Consider the following 24,462-nt stretch of genomic DNA (forward strand, 5'->3'; position numbering starts at 1 on the left):
TAATGATGACAATAATGATAATAATAATTTGTTATTAAAATTATTATTAATGACTTAAACTTTAATTTACAATTTAATTTAGTATTTACAATTAACAACAGTAATATATTTAAATGGTGCACTTTTTAAATCCTCACGCTTTTATTTTGACATCCTGAACTCTCCAGGAAGTCCTGTATGTGTCTGTTTGTAGGCAAGTTCACAGTAGTTTAATTCGCTTCTTATTCAAATTCTGGTAAAATGCACCTCCGGTGCCGTTCTAAATGCATATTATAAGTGAACTGAACTATTGAGCATCTACATCTGAGATGCTGTTCTTGAGTAGCGCTCAAATATTGCACCGTCGTGAAGGCGTCGCGAATGCATCACCAGCCTGTGTGTGAGTTTGGGTCAACAGAGTAGCACCATTCATTAACGCACTGGCGCTGCGCATACTATATATTTACTTATCAAATACAGCCTTTTGCGATTCACAGAGCTATCGCACGTCTTCAAGTGGCTTTGAATAAAATGCACGAGTCATGTGGACTGCTTTAATTGTGTTTTTATGGTCCTTTTATGTCATTTTTGGAGCTTGACAGTAACGAAAATGACTAACACACAGTATAGGATTTAGATCGGGCTCGTCGGACCAATACCCGATCCGTCTAAAAGCGTCAGTATCGTGTATCGAGCCGATACTGAACCAGGTATCAGATCGGTGCATACAGAAAAGTAGTGTGGGACACTCATTTTTTTGGTCATGTTATCATGGAAATATGAAGTTTTTTTAGACTTATATTATAGCAATACCTTGTTTTTGTTTTTAACATGTATACCATATTAGTACATGGTATTCCTTGACATTCTGTGACTTGAAATATAGGCCTACATAAAACTATAAATACCATGGTAAATAAATATAGATAGATCACATATCAATGTACCATGACACATTGATACATCGAAAACCATTACTGTTCCAAGGTACAATTGCAATAATTGTTTTGCAAAGGAAGCTTAAAACTACATATTTTTCATCAGGCTCTGGTTCTTCATACTATGACTCCAAATCCAGCACTGACAAAATAACCTATCATTAATTAAAAATGTATCAGTTGATTCATTCTGCATTCTTCTGTTTCAGTTTAAGCCTGTGTTTCCATTTTACTTTAATTGATGGAGCACTGTTGATGATAATTAATTGAGCTAAAGTCTCAAGGGTGATCAGATGTCTGCCATCCTTTTCTGTGTGGTTTATAAGAAGCCAGGCTTTGCTGTCAAAGGAGTAAGATGGAAATATAAAATTGGCAAGAAATCTGGAAAGTTCACACAAAAATGGCACAAAGCCTTTGAAATGTCTGAGCTGCAGTGATCACTCATTGCTTTGTGGTTCCTCAATGATTGCAGGCATTGAAAAACATTCCTCTATATTGGCAGAAGAACATCTTGTGGCCACCATATGCTCAAATGGGGGCATGTTAAGGACTACTGAATAGCCCTGATTGAGTGTTGCTGTTATATATTATAGGCCCCAGGTGGAAATGGAAGACAGAATATAGTAACCTCCACCTGGCTGGCTGCCACTATCTGTGGTCCTGAAGGTTTCTATAATGTAGATCAGTAATTCAGTACTAGTATTGTATTGTTTACTTTTGTTACAGTGTTTGCTGCAGCAGTGCATGCCCTTGTGTACAGAACACTTCTAAAAAATGACTAACTGCTGACTCTAGATAGAATTTGAGCAAAACTTATTTTGCTTTCCATCCAAAATTGTTCTGTTGCATTTGTCTTTGAGCTGTTCTAAAGTTGGCTAAATGCCTCAAACTATTAGGAAAACCTATGAGCAAGTGATTAATTATAATTTCCCAAATTGCTGATCATATTACTCTGATTGTCAGACTTTTAATCTGACCAGTTCTTTCCCCTAACCAGTACACTGTATGACTCACAACGTTCTCATGAGGAACACAGACACAACTCAATAAACAATGCAAAAATACTTTATACAATGTGATCTACTATTTACATTGACCCTAAAAAGTATTTGACACTTAAAGAAAAATTTCACCCAAAAATAGAAATTCTCTCTTCATTTACTCACCATCATGCCATCCCAGATGTGTATGACTTTCTTTCTTCTTCAGTGGAATATCTCATCTCTGTAGGTCCATATAATGCAAGTCAACAGGATACCAAAACTTTAAACTCCAGTGGTTAAATCCATGTCTTCAGAAGTGATATGATATGATAGGTGTGAGTCAGAAACAGATACATTTTTAAATCCTTTTTACTATTAATCTCCTCAATTACTTTCTTCTACTTTTGTTTTTGGTGATTCACATTCTTCGTGCATATCGCCATCTACTGGGCAGGGAGGAGAATTTATGGTAAAAACTGAATTAAATATTGATCTGTTTCTCACCCACACCTATCATATCACTTCTGAAGACATGGATTAAATCACTGGAGTTGTAACAAACCATTTTAAATTATCAGACAAGGTTTTGTCTGACCAACATTATAGTGTGTCTCATCAAACTTTATGTATCTAATTTAATAAATGCTTTTCAACCACAAGACAAGTTATTTTTTGTAATGTAACAGGCAAACATGCAGTTATAGCAATGAATAGTAAAATAAACGTTTTTGTTTGACAGCCCTGTTATACGAAGAACAAAGTTTAACCATATAAAGCATAACATAGTCAGAAAATTATATATTTTAAACCTGTTTAAACCTATTTTTCTATAAAATAAATATATTTTAAGCACATATTGCTAAATTCTCATTTTGAAATATCAGTAACAATATAAACGTTATTGTTAACTTTATCAAAATTAGCAAAGATTTTACATAAAAAAGATGAGTGCATCAAAACCTGAAGGTAGCTATTTTGGAAATGATTTTACAAGATCTTCTACTTCCAGAAGAGCATGGAAACTTTCACCAGGCGGCGTTATAAGATTAAAGATTGGCTCAAAAAATGCAATTAGAAACAGGAAGGCAAAGGGGTCCTTTAAGAGGGCTGGTGGCCATCAAAGTCACAGGGCCCCATTGAGAGGCCCTTGTATAAGCTGTGGGGCCCATATATTAAGCATATACAAACATTTATTTTCAAACGTGATGGGCCGCCAGACCTTGCAGCCCAGGAAAGGCACCAAAAGTTTCCAACCAGAAACTAAAATGGATCAATGCCTATTCTCTTCTGTCCAATATAGCCTTTATAGTGAATTGATAACAAAAGAACATGTTGCAACACAAGGGTAACGTTTATTTAGGGCAGTCCAGTTGTAGCAGACAGGCTTTTGGGAAGTCCCAACCGATTTAGCTCTTTATGTTGGGCAGACGTGTCAGTAAGCTGCTGGAGGACAACATGCCCTGTCCCTATATATAGTCCATATACAAGTCTTCGCTTTCCTCAAGTCAATGAAAAGGCTGTTCGGAGGGAACACTTCACGTTTAGATTGACACTCTCACCTGCGATGGTCAGTCACAGCTGAAATGAGCCTTCTTGCAGACACGACTCTCTATTCCCATTGGATGCCGAATGTTTGAGCGGATCGGAGGGTTGCGCGTGGCCCATTGGAGAGAAGAGCGCCACCAAACCAGAGACGCGAACCTCGGAATTCCATAAGTTGCGAAGTTCGCAAGACCGAGGCCGAAAGGATAAACAGCACGGACGTAATAAAGCGCGCGCATCTCAACCGAGGCCGACTAAAGCACAGTAAGTGTTTTGTACAACACCGACAAGGCTGTCTATAATCTCTGTTGTGTTTTGGAAGGATTCCCATTTTATGCGGAAGAGTGTTGTGTTCATTTTGTATGGCGTGTGTTCGTGAGCACTGAATAGCCCAGGATGCACAATGTAAATGTAGCCCGCGACGTGCAGAAACATTATGGCAATGTGTTTCCAATAAGCAAAGGATTTCAAAATGCGTTAAACAATAGGCCACGTTAAGCTTCTGGAATGCAATGTTGCCGTCTGACCATTTTTGGTCACAATTGAGGGTCGCTTTAAAGACAGTAGCTGTCTCTTGTGTGTTGTTTGTGGCTTGTGTTTGCCTTCTGTTATGTAGTTATGTATAGCTGTAATCGTTGTCTCGTTGCTTGCATTGAACATCTCTAATAGCAAATGATGTATACTGTCCTTCCTAGTTTAATAATTCCAGTGTGGACTATATAATACATTTCATAGTGTTTTCAAACCGTCCATTTAGTGTTATATATTGCAACCAGTCATCAAAATATATATAGACTTGTCTTTTTTATCTACATGCCTTGAATCATCTAATCAGTGCAAATCACTTTAGAAGTATGGTAGTACTCATTTTACTATGTAAAAAAGGATGGCCTGTTCAGTACAGCATAGTAGACACTATATGGTAGTGAACTAATCTTTCTGCCTGTGGTTGTGTTCATTATGTAGGTGCTGTGCAGTGCCACAAGGGATTGCAATGTCTGATAGCAGCACTGGGTCATCCAGTAACAGTTGGTCTCTGCTCTCCCCAGAGGTTTGCAAACCACATTACTTAAAAGGGATTCTCTCATCATTTACCTACCCTAATGCCATCCCAGGTGTGTGTGACTTCTGCTGAACAGAAGACTACATCAGCTCTGTAGGTCCATACAATGCAAGTGAATTGTGACTTTGAAGTTCCATAAAGCACATAAAGGCAACTTAAAAGTAACTCATACAACGCCAGTGGTTTAATCCATTTCTTCTGAAGCCATCTAATCGGTTTTGGAGAGAATTGAACTAAATGTAACTCCCTTTTCACTGTACATCTTGCCATTGCAGTCTCTAGGATCATGGTTTCAAGCTTGATTACACTTCCTAGTGCTTGACGCATATGCAGAGATGGCACTAGAAAGTGTAATTTAGTGCTTGTAATCATGATCACCAAGAAGACTGTTGTTATCAAGACTTGTAGTGAAAATATGTAGTTATATTTTGGCTGTTCTCATCCAAAATCAATTGGATCACTTTAGAAGACATGGATTAAAGCACTGGAGTCTTTTATGTTGCATTTATGTGCTATTTGGAGCTTCAAAGTTTTGGTCACCATTCACTTGCATTGAATGGACTTACAGAGCTGAGATGTTCTTCTAAAAATCTTTATTTGTGTTCCGCAGAAGAAAGAAAGTAATACATATCGAGGATGGCATGAGGGTGAGTAGATGAGAGCTTTTTCCATTTTTTGGGTGAACTATTACTTTAATGGTTAAATCACATTTAGCCGTGTGTGTTTTGCTGATTTCAGGAGGTTGCTGAAGACCCTGCTGCACCAGGGGACGATGGAACAGAAAGTCTGGGAGATGCACCCAGTATTTCCGAGGAAATAGCAGGTTACTTATCAAATTATTTTTCACTGTCACATTTCAGTCTATATTAACATGCTCTGCTGTCATTTAAGCCCCTCCCACTATTGGCAGCTGAGGCTCTTTTAAAGTGTTTGATTCAGCATGGCAGCAGCTCCCTTTGTTCCTCCTCTTGGTTTGCTGTTTTGGGACTCTTACTTGGTGCTAAGTTTGCTTGCTAATAGACCAATCTGTTGCACCAATATGAGTCATTTATTATGTATTGGCATTGGTCAGGAAAAATAAAGCAAGAAAATGGATTTCTGTTTCAAGCTGTTTTACATTTATGCATTTGGCAGATGCTTTTATCCAAAGCGACTTACAGTGCATTTTTTACATGGACAATCCCCCCCAGAGACACCTGGAGTTTAGTGCCTTGCTCAAGGACACAATGGTGGTGGCTGTGGGGATCTAACTGGCAACCATCTTCTACCAGTTCTGTGCTTTAACCCACGATGCCACCACCACACCACAATTTAATGGACTCCTCCTACGAGTCATTATACCTTGACCTCCCCAAGTGTTTTACAGGACGGTTCAATAAAATGCATGCTACAAGGCACCAGAATATTTTTTTAAAGGTGCATTGAATGGTCATTTTGAAACATATGTATTAAATCTTGGCCACTCACATGAGAAGAAGACTCCAGTCGAATCAGAAACCTCATAAACGTTGTTTAATTCTACATGGAGAGGGTCCCCTCATGGTGGCTGCCATGTTATGATCACACAACCTGACAAATTCTACTCGCTTAATCTCAGAAACCACCCTGCTATTGAACACTGCACTCATGGATTAAATGAATCATGCATCTAGGCCCCTATGGGCGAGTGCAAGTTCAAGACAACATGTTAAAACAAATGACTGAGTGCACCTTTAATGTAAGTCATCTCAGATTTGTAGTAATAATATTTGTTAGTTGTGTTTGCTAAAACAAGTATCATGATCTCTATTGCTTATACTTCTTGTATCTTTGGCACATAACTGTTTATATTATAGACCTAAAAATGAAACCTCAAATCATGTGACTTGATGTGTGATTTTTGATCAGCCATATTATTACTTTTCTAAGCTATCAGACAAATTTTTGCTGGCCGTAGAGGATTCTTTGGGCCCTAGCCATATCTAGGCACCAAAATATCATATAAACAAGCAAGTGGGCTCTCTGATTTGGGGCAATAAAGGCCCTTTGAAGGGTACCAAAGACCCCTGTGGGCCCTAGCCATATCTATGCACCTTAATATCAAAGAGATTTGAGAAATCATGTGGAAATTGTCAGGCCAGTTCCAACAAAGTGGCAAGTTTTGCACTGAAAAGCAGCAATAACATCATTTTCAAAATATGTAAAAAATGTAGTTGATATTGTAATGTGAAATGGTCTTTTTTTCAGGGAGCTCTGTAGAGGTGAGGTTAAATGACCCTGAAACTCAATTGGCGGAGACCATATTGTCAGAGGAGGGTCGACAGGTCAGTGCATCGCTGCCGGTATGTACAGAGTGTGACATACAGTAACCATTCTCTTTCAGTTACTTCAGCATTACACAAAATGTGCTTCTGTAGTAATGTAATGCAAATTCTTTCCTACACATGCATAATGCAGTAACTGCACCAACACTGAAATTGAGAAAAATGTCTTAAAATTAATTCGTTTTAGTGTAGATTTGGAATTACTGCAATTTTCACACTACATTTTCTCTTAATCTGAGTTTAGCCAAAGCTATTTATAATGGGACTGATCAAAGTCTTTAATGGGTTCACGAAGTGCTATTTATTATCATTTTATTATCTTCCCTGAGGTCTAATTAAAATGTTATAAAAGTGTTTCGGTGCAAAAAAAGTCACAGTTTAGTAATATATGAACATTTTCCACCCTTTATTTGGCCCTCTGTCTGAAACGCTCAGTTTTGGCCTAAGTGCCTCCTTTAAACTTCAAGATAAACTGTTATGATTGGCTAACATCATGCAGCCCCTCAAATTCAGCAACCTCAATCGGAAGAGAATGAATAGCCACTCAACTTTATCAAATAAAATTTCAGTATTTACACTATGCACATCCAACACATTGCATCTGAGTATATTCAACTTTTCATCTCGAGCACAACTATTAGCACTCAAATTAGCACTCTATCAAACAGTCATGACATTTGAAATATTCATTAATGAAATGGTTTACTGAAGTGTTTTTAACTGCCCCATCCTTCAAAAACTATTCCTTTGCAAAGCTTGAATCATAGTATGACTGGTTCACAAACAATCAATGCTGACATGAGCAGAAAAAACAAACACATCATAGTCCAAAGAACGGTGAAAAGACGCACACACATACTGTAAGTGCAATGAGGCGCAAATCGCAGGAAACACATCGAAACGGTCAAAGATGTCCAACGTTCATCGTCTAAGACTTCCTATATTTACATACACCAACAATTAAAAATAGCGCAGATGTGTGAAAGAATGCGTCCATGACACAGCAAGAGGCAGCAGCTGAATGAAAGAGAATCGCTTCTCCCTTTCAGTGTTGTAACTTGACACCGCATCTTTTAAAAGTGGCGAGATACTTGGCAGAGGTCAAAGAGTCTGTGTAGTTCATAGACAAAATAATTCAAAATAGTCCAGACAGGTGTTATGTTAGGAATAGTTAGCCACGGAAGGTCTGCTCTCTTGACTTGAGCTGCATGCCAGTGGGCGGGGCTAAGGGTACAATGACGCATGTTTTGGGAACAGTAGCGAACCGTGCATTTAAAGTCTAGGTCTTCAGTGTGATTCATGCCATTAAGAAAACTGTTTCACAATGAATAAGACACCCAATGCCTTTGGGCATCATACATTATGTCGCAGCTAACTCGTAATACCAATTGTCTACTCTACGCACGAAAGCCAGAAATTGAAACGACACTTAATGCCTAAGCAAGCCTAATTTTAACTGCAGCATGACTGTTTGTGAAATAAACATCTCCCGAACAGACATTCAAAAATCTAAATTTTTCATATGAATCTACCAAGGAGGTCTATAATACCTGGAAAAATCGATCTAATAATATTTGTTATTTAAATGTTGCTTGCAATAAATTTAGTTTCAGGGTACACGGTTATGCTGCGTTCCATTCAAGTTGGATGTGGGATATTCCTACTTGATATCTCCGACCATAAATGCATTCCATTCCCCGATATTCGTAACTGCAACGCTCCCATTAGCTTAGCAGGGGTTTGACTCTCATTAGAGGTGTCTCCTAGCAACCCAACTGATAAACAATGCTGCAGCGCTAGCATTTGTGCTTCAGGTGTACGATTATCAAAAGAGTTCATAATGTTTTATACACCTGTTTCTGCAACAGGCGTTTGTTAAACAAGCTTCAATATCATGTAATGTGGAAACAAACTCATTTATCAATATTACTTAATAAAGTGAATGTTTATCACTTACTTTGAATATCTCCCTGTGTGACATCATACCCCTGCATCTCGGTGAAATCAGAGTTGATCATATCTGAACGAGCCTACAAGTTGTAATTCTGATTTAAGGATGTATTCCATTGCACTTTTCCTAGTACGAAGTTGTACAATCTGACTTTCCGAGTTGAATGGAACGCAGCACCACTTTTCAAAACTTGATCTGACTCTGAATGCTCAAGCGGTCTAATTTACACTTAGAAAACTCCTGATGTTGCTATAACAATGCAAAAAGCACTTACCAATTTACTTGAAGTGAAAATCAGTCCTCCTTTCCTGTTTAATAAATTAAGCAGTCACATGGTCACATGCAGAACATCTCGTGTTTTTAAATCCATAAGTATCTCTTTCTCAACGGCAATACCAGCAGTGATGACAGCCGACTCATCAGCAAGATCTCACACTTTTAACCCTTGAATTATGTACATCACGTAAAGTGTGATTGCGTCACTCAAGGCCAGCTAGAAGGCCTCGACTGGGACATATCCTAAAGATCACACCCACAAAAAACAAATAAATCAATCTGATTGGCTGATGAATCTGACAATTTGACTTTAGTTGCTCATTCATTTGCACTGTTGAGGGATTCTGTGGAAATTCTGAAGGCCTGATGGGGTGGAGCTGTGTGATTTGTGATACAGTTGTCACACTTCGCTTGTAAGCATCAAGGAATAAATTCTGACTGGATAAACTTTTTGTTTTTCTCTATTTGTTTGTAGATTAATTAAGAGTGGAAAGCGATTAAAAATACATAGGCAAAAAGGTGATTGAGAATGAAAGGATGAAAAATATTTATTTTGTTGTCATGTTAGGCCAGCAGATAAGGCTTTGCTGGCCCAGAGATATCGCCACTGTGTGGGATGTGTTAATACAAACGAGCAATGTTTCGTGTCATCACAAACAGACAGATTTCAAAATGAGACATTTCAGCAAGGTGGCAACTATAAATGCTCTTTTTAGACAAGGGAGGAAGTTTTAAATTCTGAAATTTACAGTATGTGTTTATAGTACAGTTACCTCCTATATGTCTAAATTTTCTCAATTTTATAACCCATTTAAAAGAAGTTTTGACAAAATGTGTTGTTACTGTGTTTTTGCCTTAAGGCGGAAACATACTCTATGCAGTAAAATGAATCTGAATGCTATTCTGAGATGTGGATTGGTGCTGTTTTGGTGGCATGAGGGGGGCCTACACAATAGGCAGGTGGTTTTAATGTTGTGGCTGATAGGTGTATGTGAGTAAGTAAGGTTAAAGGAATAGTTCACCCAAAAATTTTAATTTTCTCAATTACTCACCCTTATGCCATCCTGGATGTGTATGACTTTCTTTCTTCAGCAGAACACTTATAAAGAAGAATATTTCTGCTCTTTTGGTCCATACAATGTAAGTGAATGGATGCCAACATTGTGAAGCTCCAAATATCACATAGGCCGCATAAAAGTAATCCATAAGACTCCCGTGGTTAAATCTATGTCTTTAGAAGCTATATGATAGGTGTGGGTGAGAAACAGATCAATATTTAAGTCCTTTTTCACTTTAAATTCTCCCTATTCAGTCAGTTTTCACTTTAACATTCTTCTTGTATTTTTGGTGATTCACATTCTTCATGCATGTGCCCCCTACTGGGCAGGGAGAAGAAGTTCTAGCAAAAATGGGCTCAAATATTGATCTGTTTCTCACCCAAAATTATCATATCACTTCTGAAGATATGGATGCAACCTTATGTGCTGTTTGGCATGTCAAAATTTGGCACCCATTCATTTGCATTGTATGGAGATATTTTTATAAAAATCTTAATTTGTGTTCTGTAGAATAAAGAAAGACACAGATTTGGGATGGCATGACGGTGAGAATTTTCATTTTTGGGTAAACTATTCTAAGTCAATATATTTATAGTCACTTATCTGAATAATAACACATCCAGTTTAATGATGCAGAGTTTTGAAGGTAACCATCACCCCCTTGAGGACTGAGGTTTGTTACTGCCACAGTAACACAAGAATGCATGTTAAGCATATTCTTTGTTTATACATATACAAAAAGATGCAGACAAAACTACTACACTGAGTATATTATGAATGTTAAAACAAACCACACGTTGACCATGTGTTGGCCAAGCGCCATTTGCATATGCGTACTTTCGTAAAATATGTTTCTGGCCTTACATAGCAGAATTGTCTATAAGCCCTCACCCTCAATAGTTAAAAACTAAACATATTTTGTTTTGATGTATGATGCATAATTTTCTTAAATATTGAACGTATTATTTCTCTAGAGATTTTACTAAACCCAGTGCTTAATAAAGCCTTTTTTTTAAAGCAGACTCTTTGAACAATAGACACCAAACTACCCTCTCCCAAAACACTAACAATTGTATGTTGTCCAAAATCCAGATTTGCCAGGAAACAGCCCCCGAATTCTTCAAAGAGATGGCAGGAACTGACTTCGCTGGCTTTGAACTCGATCCTGACATCCATGCTCCGATCATCCATGACACTATCACCAGTTCTCCCCCTGATAGTGACCTTTTGGGTGCTGTTCCCTTCAACATCGCTTCAGAATCGGCCTTCCAATTTTCAGAGGAGTCAACCTATGATGAACCTACTGAAGAAGACATTACTGATGCCTTTCCCAGCCAGCATGTTCCCCTTCAAGAAGGCCCCACCCCTGAACCAGAGACCAAAATCACATCCACTCCTATACCATTCAGAGAACTAAGCCCCTCCCAGGATGTCCCTGTCTCTGAACCTACCGTAGACATAAGCCCCACCCCTGAAATCATTGATTTGCCTGCAATCCCTATACTTGACATTCAAGCTGAAGTATATGCCTCCCCTGAAAGCCCACCTCTGGCTGATACAGGATTTGGTTCCACAGCAGAAAGGCCTGCTCATGACAGCCCTTATCCAGAAACCATTGGCTCCGTTGAAACTGAGGAGGAGCCTTCCATCGAGAAAGAGGAAATGGAGCTGCCAAAGAAAATTCCTGATGTTTTGAGAGAGCCAGGTATGGTGCTTCAAAAATGAAGCGTTTATTAATTAAACCACTGCTTCATTTTCTGATATTTAGTCTTTGTGTTGTGTAGGTAACAGTTACATGTTTACTGTAATGTATTTGATTAAATGAAGCACACATGTATGATAAAAGTTTTTCTACAACTCAACTTGAATTAATTCTTGAGTTATGGCTGTTTCAATGTTACATTTTCCCATCTCACGCTTCTATCATCACCCACTTTAACCAAGGGATATTTAGTTTTAGTTAGACTTTTGTCCATCAGCAAAAAGCCTGGTCCAGTTTTCAGGTTATTCGAGAAGGATATAGTTAAAGGCAGAGCTCCAAAAAGGGGTGGGAGCTCCAAATCTCCAGCAAAGACATTGGGAGCCTCTTCCCTAACACTTCCCCTAACCCTAACTGTGAGTTGAAGTGAAGACCCCTTTTGGATTTGGTGCAATTCCCTTTTGGGTTGACCATGCCCCCTTCTGGAATAACTCCACTCCTTTGGAGATCCCGCACCCATTTGGTCTGACCAACTTAAAAAGTGACCAATCACTGTTTATTTTTGTTTTTACATGTCATTTAGGGGTGGGTTTATCTGAATAGCAGAAAACGTTGAACAATTGCAAAACAGTTAGGGGCATTCGCACTGAACATGTTCTTGCACTAAAAAAATAGATAATGCAATGAATATAACAGATCCCGGGTGTATCAAAGTGTTTTTAGTTCATTTTAACTTAAAACAGCATGTAAAAAACATGGCAAACCTGTTAAAGATGCTGAAAAAAAAAACAGTAAGTTGCAGTGCAATGGTCAAAGATGGATGCGAAAACCTGTTCTGAGTGAACAGCCCCATAATGCGCAAATGGCTGTACAGAAAACACAGACGGAATTGGAAGTTCTGTGTTACTTTGAAATCGGTCATTTCTGTCCATTCAAATTTACTTGTGAATATCTCGTTAACTTGCTATTAAGTGCCGCAATCAAAACTCTGATACCTAAAGCTAATATTAAAGTTTTTTTTTTATTGTTTCTGGCTGTACTTTTCTGTTTCAAATTTAGAATCTCTTGGCGCTGAAATTCCAGTGGGCAGCTCAGTAGAAGGTGATGGTCTAAGGCTCAGACACGTGCAGCCCACCATAGTGCTCAAGAGAAGCTCTGACGAGGAGGAGGATGAGGAAGAAGAGGAGTTTATCCTGCCCGAGAAGAAAGAGGCAAAACCAGGTTTCTCTATGAACCAACTGATATTTGCAGCATTTGTGCTGCTCTGTCTTGGATCCTTCTTTTTCTCCGGTGAGTTTTGTGCGACCTTGATGCAAGTCATAAATTATGGTAAACCACATACTAAAATTAGTCATAGAAAATACTTAGCAAATATCATCATTTGCACATTTTTAGAATTCATATTTAGCCCTTGGTTATGAGTATGTGCTACAGTATACTGACAAAGTACAATCATTAATTTCCCATTTTCAGTGGTTGCATTAAATTTATCATGCCTCCAGGTTCTGTGGTTGACCAGTCTGGTGGTAGGTGCATAGTTTGAGCCTAGGGGGTAGTATATGCTTGTGCTTTAGCAAGGGATAGGGATTGCCCTTTAGTGCTCATGGTAGTCCATTTCCATCCCAATTTCAGACCTGTATCCCACCAATCGGTGGAAAAATGCTAAATTTACCTATACAGCTGCTGAGGGCAGCCTCTATCATCAGCTATGTTAATTGTGTTTCCAAGGGTGCACTGCTTTTCTAAGGGGCTTGTCGGCAGGTGTATTTTCACAATCAGCACCAAACAAAATTGCAAAAATAGTGGTTTTTTTAAACAGTATTTCATTGCTTGGACAAACGGGTAGTACCACCCCCAAACTTACTCCATTGGTTGAGCCAATGTTCTTCTGTTTGGACCAGTCGGGCTGCACAAACAAAAGGATTGCAATTCAGTTTGGTGCAGAAATAACACATTTTACCTGTAATTCTTTATGTTTGTAGTGGCTATCTTGACCTAATATGACATAACACTGAGACTGTGTTGAAGTGACATTTTTGTCATAACTAGAATGCCTGGCTTACTAAATCAATAGACTCATAGATAGTTTAGGGTTTTGTTTAACAATGCAACCAAGGGATTTTGAACAGTTCTCCTTGTACATTAAATAAAAAACAAACAAATGCTTTTTCTTTCTCACAGATGATTTTGATGGTTCAGAATTAAGTGACCAGGTTGGCTCATTGCTTTATTTTTTTTTATCTTTGCACCATTCATTCATTATTGACAAGCATGCACATGCTGAATTCACTTGTGGCATTGTCTGATGAATTGCATCTATGTGTCTAGGAACTCCTGGATAAATTTGCTCAAGAGAATAAACAAATTAATATATTGGAGGCCCAGATAGAGGTTAGCCAAAAATATTTTTTTCTAATTTCAATTATTAAGTTGTCATTATGAATTTAATTATATAATTTATTTGTAATTATTTATTAATTTGATACTTAAAGGGATTGTTCATGCAAAAATGAAAGGTGGCTCATCATTTACTCACCGTTATGCCATCCCAGATGTGTATAACTTTCTTTCTTCTGCAGAACACAAATGAAGATTTGTAGAAGAATATCTCTGCTCTTTTGGTCCATACAATGCAAGTGAATGGGTGCCAACATAGGGAAGCTCCAAATATCACATAGGTCCGCATAAAAGTAATCCATAAGACTCCAGTGGTTAAATCCATATCCCCAGAAGCGATGTAAGTGTGGGTGAGAAACAGATCAATATTTAAGTCCTTTTTTTATTTTACTATAAGTCTCCACTTTCACTTTTAATTTCACATTCTGAAAGTGGAGATTTATATTAAAATTGAAATATTGATCTGTTTCTCACCCAAAGTCATTCCATTGCCTAATTCAATTATGTATTAAAGCACTGGAGTCATATGGATTACTTTCATGCTGCCTTTGTGATTTTTGGAGCTAGAAATGTCTGGTCACCATCCAGTTGCATTATATGGACCTAAAGAACCGAAAAATTTCTAAAAATCTCCATTTGTGTTCAGCAGAAGAAAAAGTCATACACACCTGGGATGGCACAAAAGTAAATTATGAGAGCATTTTCATTTTTGGTTGAACTCTCCCTTTAAATGGATAATTATGCAAAAATGTTACTAATCCTCACATCATTCTAATCCTGTTTGACTATTCTTTCTTCTGTGGAACACAAAAGGAGATGTTTAAGACCAGAAGAATGACAATCTCAGCCACCATTCACTTTCATTGTATAGCAGAACAATGAAATTAAAGTGAAGCTAACATTCTGAATAACATCTCCATATGTGTTCAACAGATGGGGGAAAAAAAGCCACACGGTTATACGGATAAAAAGACCTTTTGAATGTAAATCTAAGTATTAGCAGATGTTGAACTCTTTAGGATATGTTCTTTTTCATTTCCATGTTTAGTCGCAGAAAAATGAGCTGGACAGTGCTTTGAAAATGGCTGCAGATGCACATAGCACTGAGAAAGGTGTACTTAAAAATGAGAACACTAAATTAAAAGAACAACTGTCTGAACTGCCCGGCCTGAAAGAAGAACTACAGACACTGAGAGCACGAGTTGCTGAACTCGCCAAACTTACAGGTACAGTGAGAGAGAGAGAGAGAGAGAGAGAGAGAGAGAGAGAGAGAATTGCATACTATTTGAATTTTAAAGCTCAAAATTTAAATGTGGCTGTTGTGAATTGGGCTCTGTACTCACTCGCTTGACAATTGCAGCCACGAGACATTGCATTCGTTTCTCGAGTATAATCAGATGTGTCCTCATCTCATGCGAATGTACTTAATTTTAAACCCTTGTCTAATATTAATTTATTGAGCTGTAAAGCTTTTTTTAAGTGGATAAAATGCATAGTGCACATTCATTGAAACCAATCAGTTACAAAATGGACCCACTTTAAATTAGGTGTCTTTAAAAGAATATTCAGGGTTCAATACAAGTTAAGCACAATAATGTTGATTACCACAAAAAATCATTTAAACTTTTCTTTGACTTTCTTAACTCCTCTTTGTTAAAAAAAAAAGCAAAAGTCTGGGTTACAGTGAGGCACTACAGTGGAAGTGAATGGGGCCAATATTTGGACTGTTAAAGGCAGAAATGTGAAGCATATAATTTTAAAAGTACTTGCATTAATTCTTGTGTTAAAGCTCATTATTTGATTTTTTCATTTTAGGGTTGTAGGGTTTGTTGACATTACATCATCATGGCGATGAACTAACCGCATTATAGTGACCAAGATGAGGATACCCCATGTGACTTTACCCTCCCTAGCAACCGGGCCAATTTGTTTGCTTAGGAGACCTGACTGGAGTCACTCAGCACGCCCTGGGTCTAGCAAACTCCAGGGGTGGTAGCCAGCGTCTTTACCACTGAGCTTCCCAGGCACCCCAGATTTTTGCTTTTATAAAGAAATGAAGGGGCAAGTCAAAATGATTTTTTGTGGTAATCAATATTATGCCACAAATGCTTTAGATTGAGCTTAACTTGCATTGAACCCGGAATATTCCTTTAACTACTATGTAATTAAGCATTTGCTACAATTAACTTATTATGTACATATGTGTTGTTGCATTGTACTTGCATTTGAAGTACCTGCATTTAATTACATCTGTATTTACACTGTTAACCTTACCCCTAACCCTAAACCTTAGACCCTACCCCTAAACCTACTCGTACCTCAAATTCAGTAGCAGCAAATGTGAATCTTGTTAGAATTTTGCAGATCCGAATACATGGATCCAGCAGCTTGAAGTTCAGGAAATTGGTAAATCTGATCAGTAAATAAAAGATACAACCCAAGTAAGGTCAAGCTAAACATCCATACACTTGGGGGGTTATTTGGGGTTCTATATAGAACCCTAGGGTTCTGTACTCAGCTTTCTTTATGTCAAAAAGGTTCTATGTACAAAGATTTACAGAAAAAAGAACCCCGTGGCAGGGCTTAGGGCGGGGCCGGGTCGTGATGCTACACGGGATGGGGTTCCCTTCCGGCCCCGTCTGCCAACAGGTCATCCCTGCCTTCCTGAATCTGGGAGGGGACAGGGGGAGGGAAACAACAATAATAATTAAAAACAGTGGGTACTCACTGTAACGGTAAAGTACCGCCCAAAAAACACCGTAGAGAAGAGATGGAAAGTGGGAGAGAGAGATGAGAAAAAAAAAAACTTGCCGGTTCTCCGATACGCCGTAGCTTGGTCCTCAGCCACTCCTCCACCCTCTAATGGACTACAGCCGTGCCTCCCCGGGAGGATCAGAGGCAGTCCTCCATCCCCTGGCCGACGGAAAGCCCCGCCCCTGGCAGCGGTAACCACTCCAGGCGGTTGGTTGGGAGTCCCTCCCCTCGCGGTCGGAGTGGCCTGGCTCCTCCGTCATCCGGCGGATGGCCGCGGCTGCTCCTTTGGGGTGGGTGGTAGCAGCGAGAACTCAACTACGACACATCCCTCCTCCTTCCCGGGTTTCGGCACCAGTGTAAAGGGGTTAAGATGGGCAAGGAGGAGGCGAGAACCGGCTTGACAATATAAATAATAGTTTAATAAAGAACTGAACAAAAGACACAAACACACACACAGGTGTCAGGCAGCTGCTCGTAAATCTCTCTCTGTCGCATTGCCGTCTCCGGTCGGCCTTTATCCCTCTCGAGGGCTGATTAGCCTGATTAGGGGTCGGGTGTGTAGCATCACGACCCGGCCCCGCCCTCCGCCCTGTCACAAACCCCTTTTACACAAAAGGTTTCTTTCAGATGACAATTGCTTAATGTATGTATGCATATATGCGTATGCATAAATTACATTATTGAAAGTTGTTTATAAATAGTTTTGAATACTACACTACATTTATTTTTGCATTTGGATTTCATACTGCAGAAAAATAAAACTTTTACAATGTACTTCTACAGCTTTGGGTTTGTTTAGAAAAGGACATTTGACAGATGATGCAATGTTCTTTCTTTTTTAGATGACATGTTTATCTTAGTATTAATGTACAGTCATGGTATAGTCTATTCTTGACTCATAAGTCAACACAGCAAACAACTTGAGCGTGTAGCGTTGTTTTTCCCCCTCAGCCAGCGCCAGTAGCCTCGACCGTCCCAGAGCCAGCGCCAGTAGCCTCGACCGTCCCAGAGCCAGCACCTGTAGCCATGACCGTCCAAGAGCCAGCGCATCCCGAGCCTCCCAGGGCTCCGTCTCTCGAGCCTCCCAGGGCTCCGCCTCTCGAGCCACCCGAGCCTCCCAGGGCACCGCCTCTCGAGCCTCCCAGGGCTCCGCCTCTCGAGCCTCCAAGGGCTACGCCTCTCGAGCCTCCCAGGGCTCCGCCTCTCGAGCCACCCGAGCCTCCAAGTGCTCCGCCTCCCAGGGCTCCGCCACCCGAGCCTCCCAGGGCTCCGCCTCTCGAGCCTCCCAGGGCTCCGCCTCTCGAGCCACCCGAGCCTCCCAGGGCTCCGCCTCTCGAGCCTCCCAGGGCTCCGCCTCTCGAGCCACCCAAGCCTTCCAGGGCTCCGCCTCTCGAGCCACCCGAGCCTCCCAGGGCTCCGCCTCTCGAGCCACCCGAGCCTCCCAGGGCTCCGCCTCCCAGGGCTCCGCCTCTCGAGCCTCCCAGGGCTCCGCCTCTCGAGCCACCCGAGCCTCCAAGTGCTCCGCCTCCCAGGGCTCCGCCTCTCGAGCCTCCCAGGGCTCCGCCTCTCGAGCCACCCGAGCCTCCCAGGGCTCCGCCTCTCGAGCCTCCCAGGGCTCCGCCTCTCGAGCCTCCCAGGGCTCCGCCTCTCCAGCCACCCGACCCTCCAAGTGCTCCGCCTCCCAGGGCTCCGCCACCCGAGCCTCCCAGGGCTCCGCCTCTCGAGCCACCCGAGCCTCCCAGGGCTCCGCCTCTCGAGCCTCCCAGGGCTCCGCCTCTCGAGCCACCCGAGCCTCCCAGGGCTCCGCCTCTCGAGCCACCCGAGCCTCCCAGGGCTCCGCCTCTCGAGCCACCCGAGCCTCCCAGGGCTCCGCCTCTCGAGCCTCCCAGGGCTCCGCCTCTCGAGCCTCCCAGGGCTCCGCCTCTCAAGCCACCCGAGCCTCCCAGGGCTCCGCCTCTCGAGCCACCCGAGCCTCCCAGGGCTCCGCCTCTTGAGCCTCCCAGGGCTCCGCCTCTCGAGCCACCCGACCCTCCAAGTGCTCAGCCTCCCAGGGCTCCGCCACCCGAGCCTCCCATGGGTCCGCCTCTCGAGCCACCCGAGCCTCCCAGGGCTCCGCCTCTCAAACCACCCGAGCCTCCCAGGGCTCCGCCTCTCGAGCCACCCGAGCCTCCCAGGGCTCCGCCTCTCAAGCCTCCCAGGGCTCCGCCTCTCGAGCCACCCGAGCCTCCCAGGGCTCCGCCTCTCGAGCCACCCGAGCCTCCCAGGGCTCCGCCTCTCAAGCCACCCGAGCCTCCCAGGGCTCCGCCTCTCGAGCCTCCCAGGGCTCCGCCTCTCGAGCCTCCCAGGGCTCCGCCTCTCAAGCCACCCGACCCTCCAAGTGCTCAGCCTCCCAGGGCTCCGCCACCCGAGCCTCCCATGGGTCCGCCTCTCGAGCCACCCGAGCCTCCCAGGGCTCCGCCTCTCGAGCCTCCCAGGGCTCCGCCTCTCGAGCCACCCGAGCCTCCCAGGGCTCCGCCTCTCGAGCCACCCGAGCCTCCTAGGGCTCCGCCTCTCGAGCCTCCCAGGGCTCCGCCTCTCAAGCCTCCCAGGGCTCCGCCCCTCGAGCCTTCCTCGGCTCCGCCTCTAGAGCCTCCTGCGGGGCCACCTCCCTCAGCTCCGCCTCCAGAGCCTTCCAGGCCTCCGCCTCTAGAGCCTCCTACGGCGCCACCTCCCTCGGCTCCGCCTCCAGAGCCTTCCAGGTCTCCGCTTCTAGATTCTCCTACGGCGCCACCTCCCTCAGTTCCGCCTCCTGAGCCTTCCACGGCTCCGCCTCTAGAGCCTCCTACGGCGCTGCCTCCCTCAGCTCCACCTCCTGAGCCTCCCTCGACTCTGCCTCCAGAGCCTTCCATGGTTACGCCTCCCACGGCTCCACCTCCTGAGCCTCCCTCGGCTCTGCCTCCAGAGCCTTCCATGGTTACGCCTCCCACGGCTCCGCCTCCTGAGCCTCCCACGGCTCCGACTCCAGAGCCTTCTACGGTTCCACCTCCTGAGCCACCCATGGCTCCGCTACCAGAAACTTCCTTTTTGCCCCCTGTGCCCCCTTGGACTTCCTGTTTGCTCCCTGTGCCCCCTTGGACTGCCTTCTTGCCCTCTGTGCCACCTTGGACTTCCCATCTGCCCCCTGTGGCCCCTTGGACTGCCTTCTTGCCCTCTGTGCCCCCTTGGACTTCCTGTCTGCCCCCTGTGGCCCCTTGGACTGCCTTCTTGCCCTCTGTGCCCCCCTTGGACTGTCTGTTTGCCCCTTGTGCCCCCTTGGACTGTCTGTTTAACCCTTGTGCTCCCTTGGACTGTCTGTTTGCCCCTTGTGCCCTCTTTTGTCCACCTGCCACCCCTCACTCCTTGGACGATTTTTGTTTTTGGGTATTTCTTTTTTTTAAGAGCGTCTGGAAGCCGCTCCTTTGAGGGGGGGTTATGTCACGATTCCTTTGTTGTCTGCCCTGTGTTTCACTAGTCTTTGTAAAAAAAACTCCACTTCCCACAATTCCCAAACCTCATCACTGCCAGCACTCTGTCATTGTTCGCACCTGAATGTTGTTTGTGCATGTCATGGTAGTCTGTGTTTTTAAATCCTGCCCGTACTCTCCGTAGATGGTTTTTCATGTTTATGTTGTGTTTTCCCCTCGTGGTTGTTTTGTTTGTTCATGGTGTTGTTTTATTTTAGTTATCCTGTTCACCTTTTTGCTCATTCATTAAAGAACTGGACGTAGATCCTCACTCCTCGTCTGCCTCCTTCTGCCAAACGTAACACAAATATGAAGCGAGCGATAGAACCCTGTATATGTAAACTGAGTGTAGTTTGGTTGAAGTAGCTTAAAAGCTCTCGGAGGCAGACATTTTGGCGGGATAGGGATTTTGGAGGGGGAAAAGTACAGCAATTTTATATTGTATATTGTCTTCAGATCATTGTGACAATTTACGTAAGAATGCATTAATACACAAAAAGTTTCATTAATAAGGCCCACTGCGTGTCATCCTTTCATGTCAAATACTTTAATTTTATAAATTCATTAAATTAATTCTCAATTTTAATTCTCCATCTGAATAAAACAGGATGTAATTTATAGAATACAATCAACATCAAGAATGTTATATATAATACTATAAAAGGCATTTTTGCCCCCACATTTTGAATATCAGGGGCATTTTTGCCCTAAATCCCCATTAACTTGTGACTCTTACTCAAATGATTACAATAACAGTCATTGTTCATAATTCATTTTAACAAAAAAGCATCTACATTAGTGTGCATACAATTTATTTCTGCTGTGTATTCTATCTGTGTTGCCCTTCAGTTACAGAAGAACTCCCACAACAACCTTCCACCAGCAAGTCTAGTCCAGCGGGAACTGAGAAACACTTGGATAAAAATGAAGAACTCAAAAGGCAGAAGGTTCTATTGGAGGAAAGCGGGAAGAGGCTGGAGGGAATGAAGAAACATGACTGGAACAAGCAGGGTTTGAGGGAGAGTTTGGTGGAAATGCAGAAGAGGCTCTCAAAACAGGTGGACCAGTTGGGTAAGAGGGAAGAATGGAAGAGGAAACACCAAGAGTACAAAGGAGAGAAGAAGGAATGGGGAAAAAAGAAGGAACATGACAGTCGATGGCAGGAGGAGATGGAAAGAGGGAAAGAGTGGAAGCATGGTAAAGACAAAAAGAATGTTGACAAATGCAAAGAGCATCTCAAAAAGTACAAAGAAGAGTGGGACCATAAGAAGGACGAGAGAAGGATGGAGAGAGAAAGGAGACAGAGGGATAGACCTTGGCAGGGTCAAGCTTCCAAACATCAGCACCAACATCATCACCATGAGCAGGCAGACTTTTGGAAACACCAGGAGGAGAAACTCAGGAGGAACCGACATCCTGCTGAGGGTTGTCGTGGTGTGGATAACTGTGCTGACATTGAGGGACTTGTTCCTGTCAAGCTTGCAGAGTTTCAGGACCTTCTTGAGGTATACCTAAGCAAACTTGAAGGTGTTCCTCAAGAAAACAAGGAAGCTCTTAGTCGTCTCACAGCCCAGTTCTTCGATGGTGGCATTTTTTCCCATGACCGTATGCTCTTCAGCAAGTTTGCAGAGGATGTCGCAGATATCTTGGAAGATATGGTTGATGCTTTAAAAAGTGAGCAGAATGGGAAGCACAGTGATTCCCTTGAAGAAGAGATGGAGGAATTTGAGAAGGAGGCACTGTTGAGGTTTTCCACCACTGTGGCATAATGTCAACGCTGCCCAAAGCAGAATCTGGGTGGAAAGATTGGAAAAATTCACCATGTGTAGGAAATTATGGAAAAAGCAAAACGCAATGGTTGAGAAATCGTCTCTCCAAACAGCTGTTTCTTACCTGAATTTAGATGTAGTTCAATGCCTAGTGTAAGGAGTTTCTCTCTTTGGATTCTTGTCATTAGTGAAGTCCCACCTCGGCGTTGAATGTTTTGGTGTAAGCTACCTCTGTTAGTCCTGTTCTTCAATGCCAAACTCTTTGGCTCTTGCTTGCTGTGTAAAGTGTCAATCATCTCAAGCATTATGTGTTACCACATGAATGAAATTGCTTTACCATACAGAAGGATTAAAGTGGGGTTATAAACTAGGTTGACCTCGTGAGTGCAATGAGAACTGTAGAAAGTTTTCTATCAAAAATATGTAATACTGAATGTCAGAACTGAGAATTGTATGTAGAGAGTGGCTTACTATTTTAGCTATTTAAATTTTTTGGTCCTCAGTTTTTATTTGATTTGATTTTTTTTTCACCGACCCTATGTTCTTGCTTGGAATGCTGTTGTCAAACTGGTTTCTTTTAAAGCTTTGTTTGCACCTCAGAGGTTTTAGAGGTCATTGTAAGCTTTTAGATTCTACCCCAACTCAAGTTCTACTAAAACTTAAAAGTATGGTTAATCCAAAAATGGATATTTACTCATCCTCATGCCATTCCAAACTGTGTAACTTTCTTCTATAGAATAATTTAATGAGTATTCCAGACCATCTTTTCAAGACAATGGCAGTTGATAGAGATTCACTTTAAAACTTAAAAAGGATCCAAGAGTGTCATACAATTTGTCCATCAAGGCATATGAAATTTAAGTCGGTTTTCCGTGAACATTTTCACGTCTGTTGCGCATTCATGATTGCAAGAGAGAAAATTGTGGACAGTGGCTTGCGAGTTCACGGGAGAATTTGCGAATTTAGCGCTAAAAAGTATCATAATATGACGTATGAATTGACTGGACTATACAGATCAGCCACAACATTAAAATCACCTGCCTAAGATTGTGTAGGTCCCCCTCATGCCACCAAAACAGCACCAACCCACATCGCAGAGGAGCATTCTGAAATGCTGTTCTTCACAATCATCCGTGCGATTATCTAATCTGTGAATCATGTGGCTGCCGTGCATAAAATCATGCAGATATTTGTCAGGAGCATCAGTAAATGTTGACATCAAACACATTTTGATCTCAATGATTTGGACTGTGGCATGATTGTTGGTGCCAGATGGGCTGGTTTGAGTATTTCTGTAACTGCTGATCTCCTGGTATTTTCACACACAACCATATCTAGAGTTTACTCAGAATGGTGCCAAAAACAAAAAACATCCAGTGAGCGGCAGTTCTGTGGACTGAAATCCCTTTTTGATGAGAGAGGTCAACAGAGAATGGCCAGACTGGTTTGAACTGACAATGTCTACAGTAACTCAGATAACCGCTCGGTACAATTGTGGTGAGAAGAATATAATCTCAGAATGCTGTTCTGAGATGTGGATTGGTGCTGTTTTGGCGGCACGAGGGGGACCTACACAATATTAGGCAGGTTCTTTTAATGTTGGGGCTGATTGGTGTACTTATATTATACTTAGGAGCCTTTTTTAAGCTATTAACTACCATTGCATAGAAAAGATGGACTAAAATATTCATACAAATGTTTCCTTTTGTGTTTTGCATTGGCAGGAAAGTCATACGGGTTTGGAACGGCAATAATCATTGTGGGGTTTCAATGTTGTTTACAAAAATCTTTAAATTCTTAAAATGTTTTGCTTTATTTTTTTCTAAATAGAAATCTGATATGCTTGCTTTTGTGCCTTTAATAATGAGCTCAGAATGCTGGTACTGAAATGAAAGGTTAGCTTATGTCTTGACACTACAACCTTGTTGAATGAAAGTTGGGAGAAGTTCGATAATGAATTTGTTTGCACTGTGGTGATGTGGACATTTATTTTTCTCCTGTTTTAATCTTAGAAAACCAGTCATTGTAAAGAATCATTAAGATCAGTTGATTATAGCTGTGTATTATTGATTTGTTGCACTCTTTTGGAATGAGTACCATTGAATTTAGGCTTTTTCTTGTGCAATTTGTAAATATAAAAACAAATATTTCATGGAATTCATAATTTAAGGTAAAACAATCATATGGCACAATGCCATTTGATATTTAATTTGAAATAAATATGAAAAAAAGGTTTAAAACCATTTCAAAAGAGAGGTAAAAGACCAA

General features: G+C 41.8%; 1 protein-coding gene across 5 annotated transcripts; it reads left to right on the forward strand.

Moving 5' to 3' along the window:
* The first annotated feature begins 2,960 nt into the window (after positions 1-2,960).
* LOC127619948 (pre-B-cell leukemia transcription factor-interacting protein 1-like) lies at positions 2,961-22,325 on the forward strand. 5 transcript variants are annotated; one of them, XM_052092988.1, is made up of 11 exons: positions 2,961-3,706; positions 4,409-4,493; positions 5,244-5,328; positions 6,732-6,826; positions 11,186-11,798; positions 12,852-13,082; positions 13,295-13,318; positions 13,974-14,005; positions 14,121-14,183; positions 15,238-15,415; positions 21,275-22,325. In XM_052092988.1, the coding sequence occupies exons 2-11, from the start codon at positions 4,437-4,439 to the stop codon at positions 22,192-22,194; spliced, it is 2,298 nt and encodes a 765-aa protein (XP_051948948.1). In that variant the 5' UTR covers positions 2,961-3,706; positions 4,409-4,436; the 3' UTR covers positions 22,195-22,325. The 5 variants fall into 5 exon arrangements, with proteins under 5 accessions (XP_051948948.1, XP_051948945.1, XP_051948944.1 ...); XM_052092985.1 differs by lacking the exon at positions 21,275-22,325 and adding an exon at positions 17,895-19,066 and having other exon boundaries at positions 2,961-3,710; XM_052092984.1 differs by lacking the exon at positions 21,275-22,325 and adding an exon at positions 17,895-19,066.
* The last annotated feature ends 2,137 nt before the right edge of the window (positions 22,326-24,462 follow it).

The sequence above is a fragment of the Xyrauchen texanus genome, chromosome 26 (assembly GCF_025860055.1).
Source record: "Xyrauchen texanus isolate HMW12.3.18 chromosome 26, RBS_HiC_50CHRs, whole genome shotgun sequence".
Lineage (NCBI taxonomy): Eukaryota > Metazoa > Chordata > Actinopteri > Cypriniformes > Catostomidae > Xyrauchen > Xyrauchen texanus.

What these genes read in the sequence shown, in the direction of transcription:
- LOC127619948 (XM_052092985.1), top strand. Translation starts at nt 4,437, where the DNA reads ATGTCTGATAGCAGCACTGGGTCATCCAGTAACAGTTGGTCTCTGCTC. An exon ending in GGTCTCTGCTCTCCCCAGAG is followed by an intron (nt 4,494 to 5,243) that starts GTTTGCAAACCA and finishes TGCTGATTTCAG; the next exon opens with GAGGTTGCTGAAGACCCTGC. An exon ending in TGAACTCGCCAAACTTACAG is followed by an intron (nt 15,416 to 17,894) that starts GTACAGTGAGAG and finishes TTTCCCCCTCAG; the next exon opens with CCAGCGCCAGTAGCCTCGAC.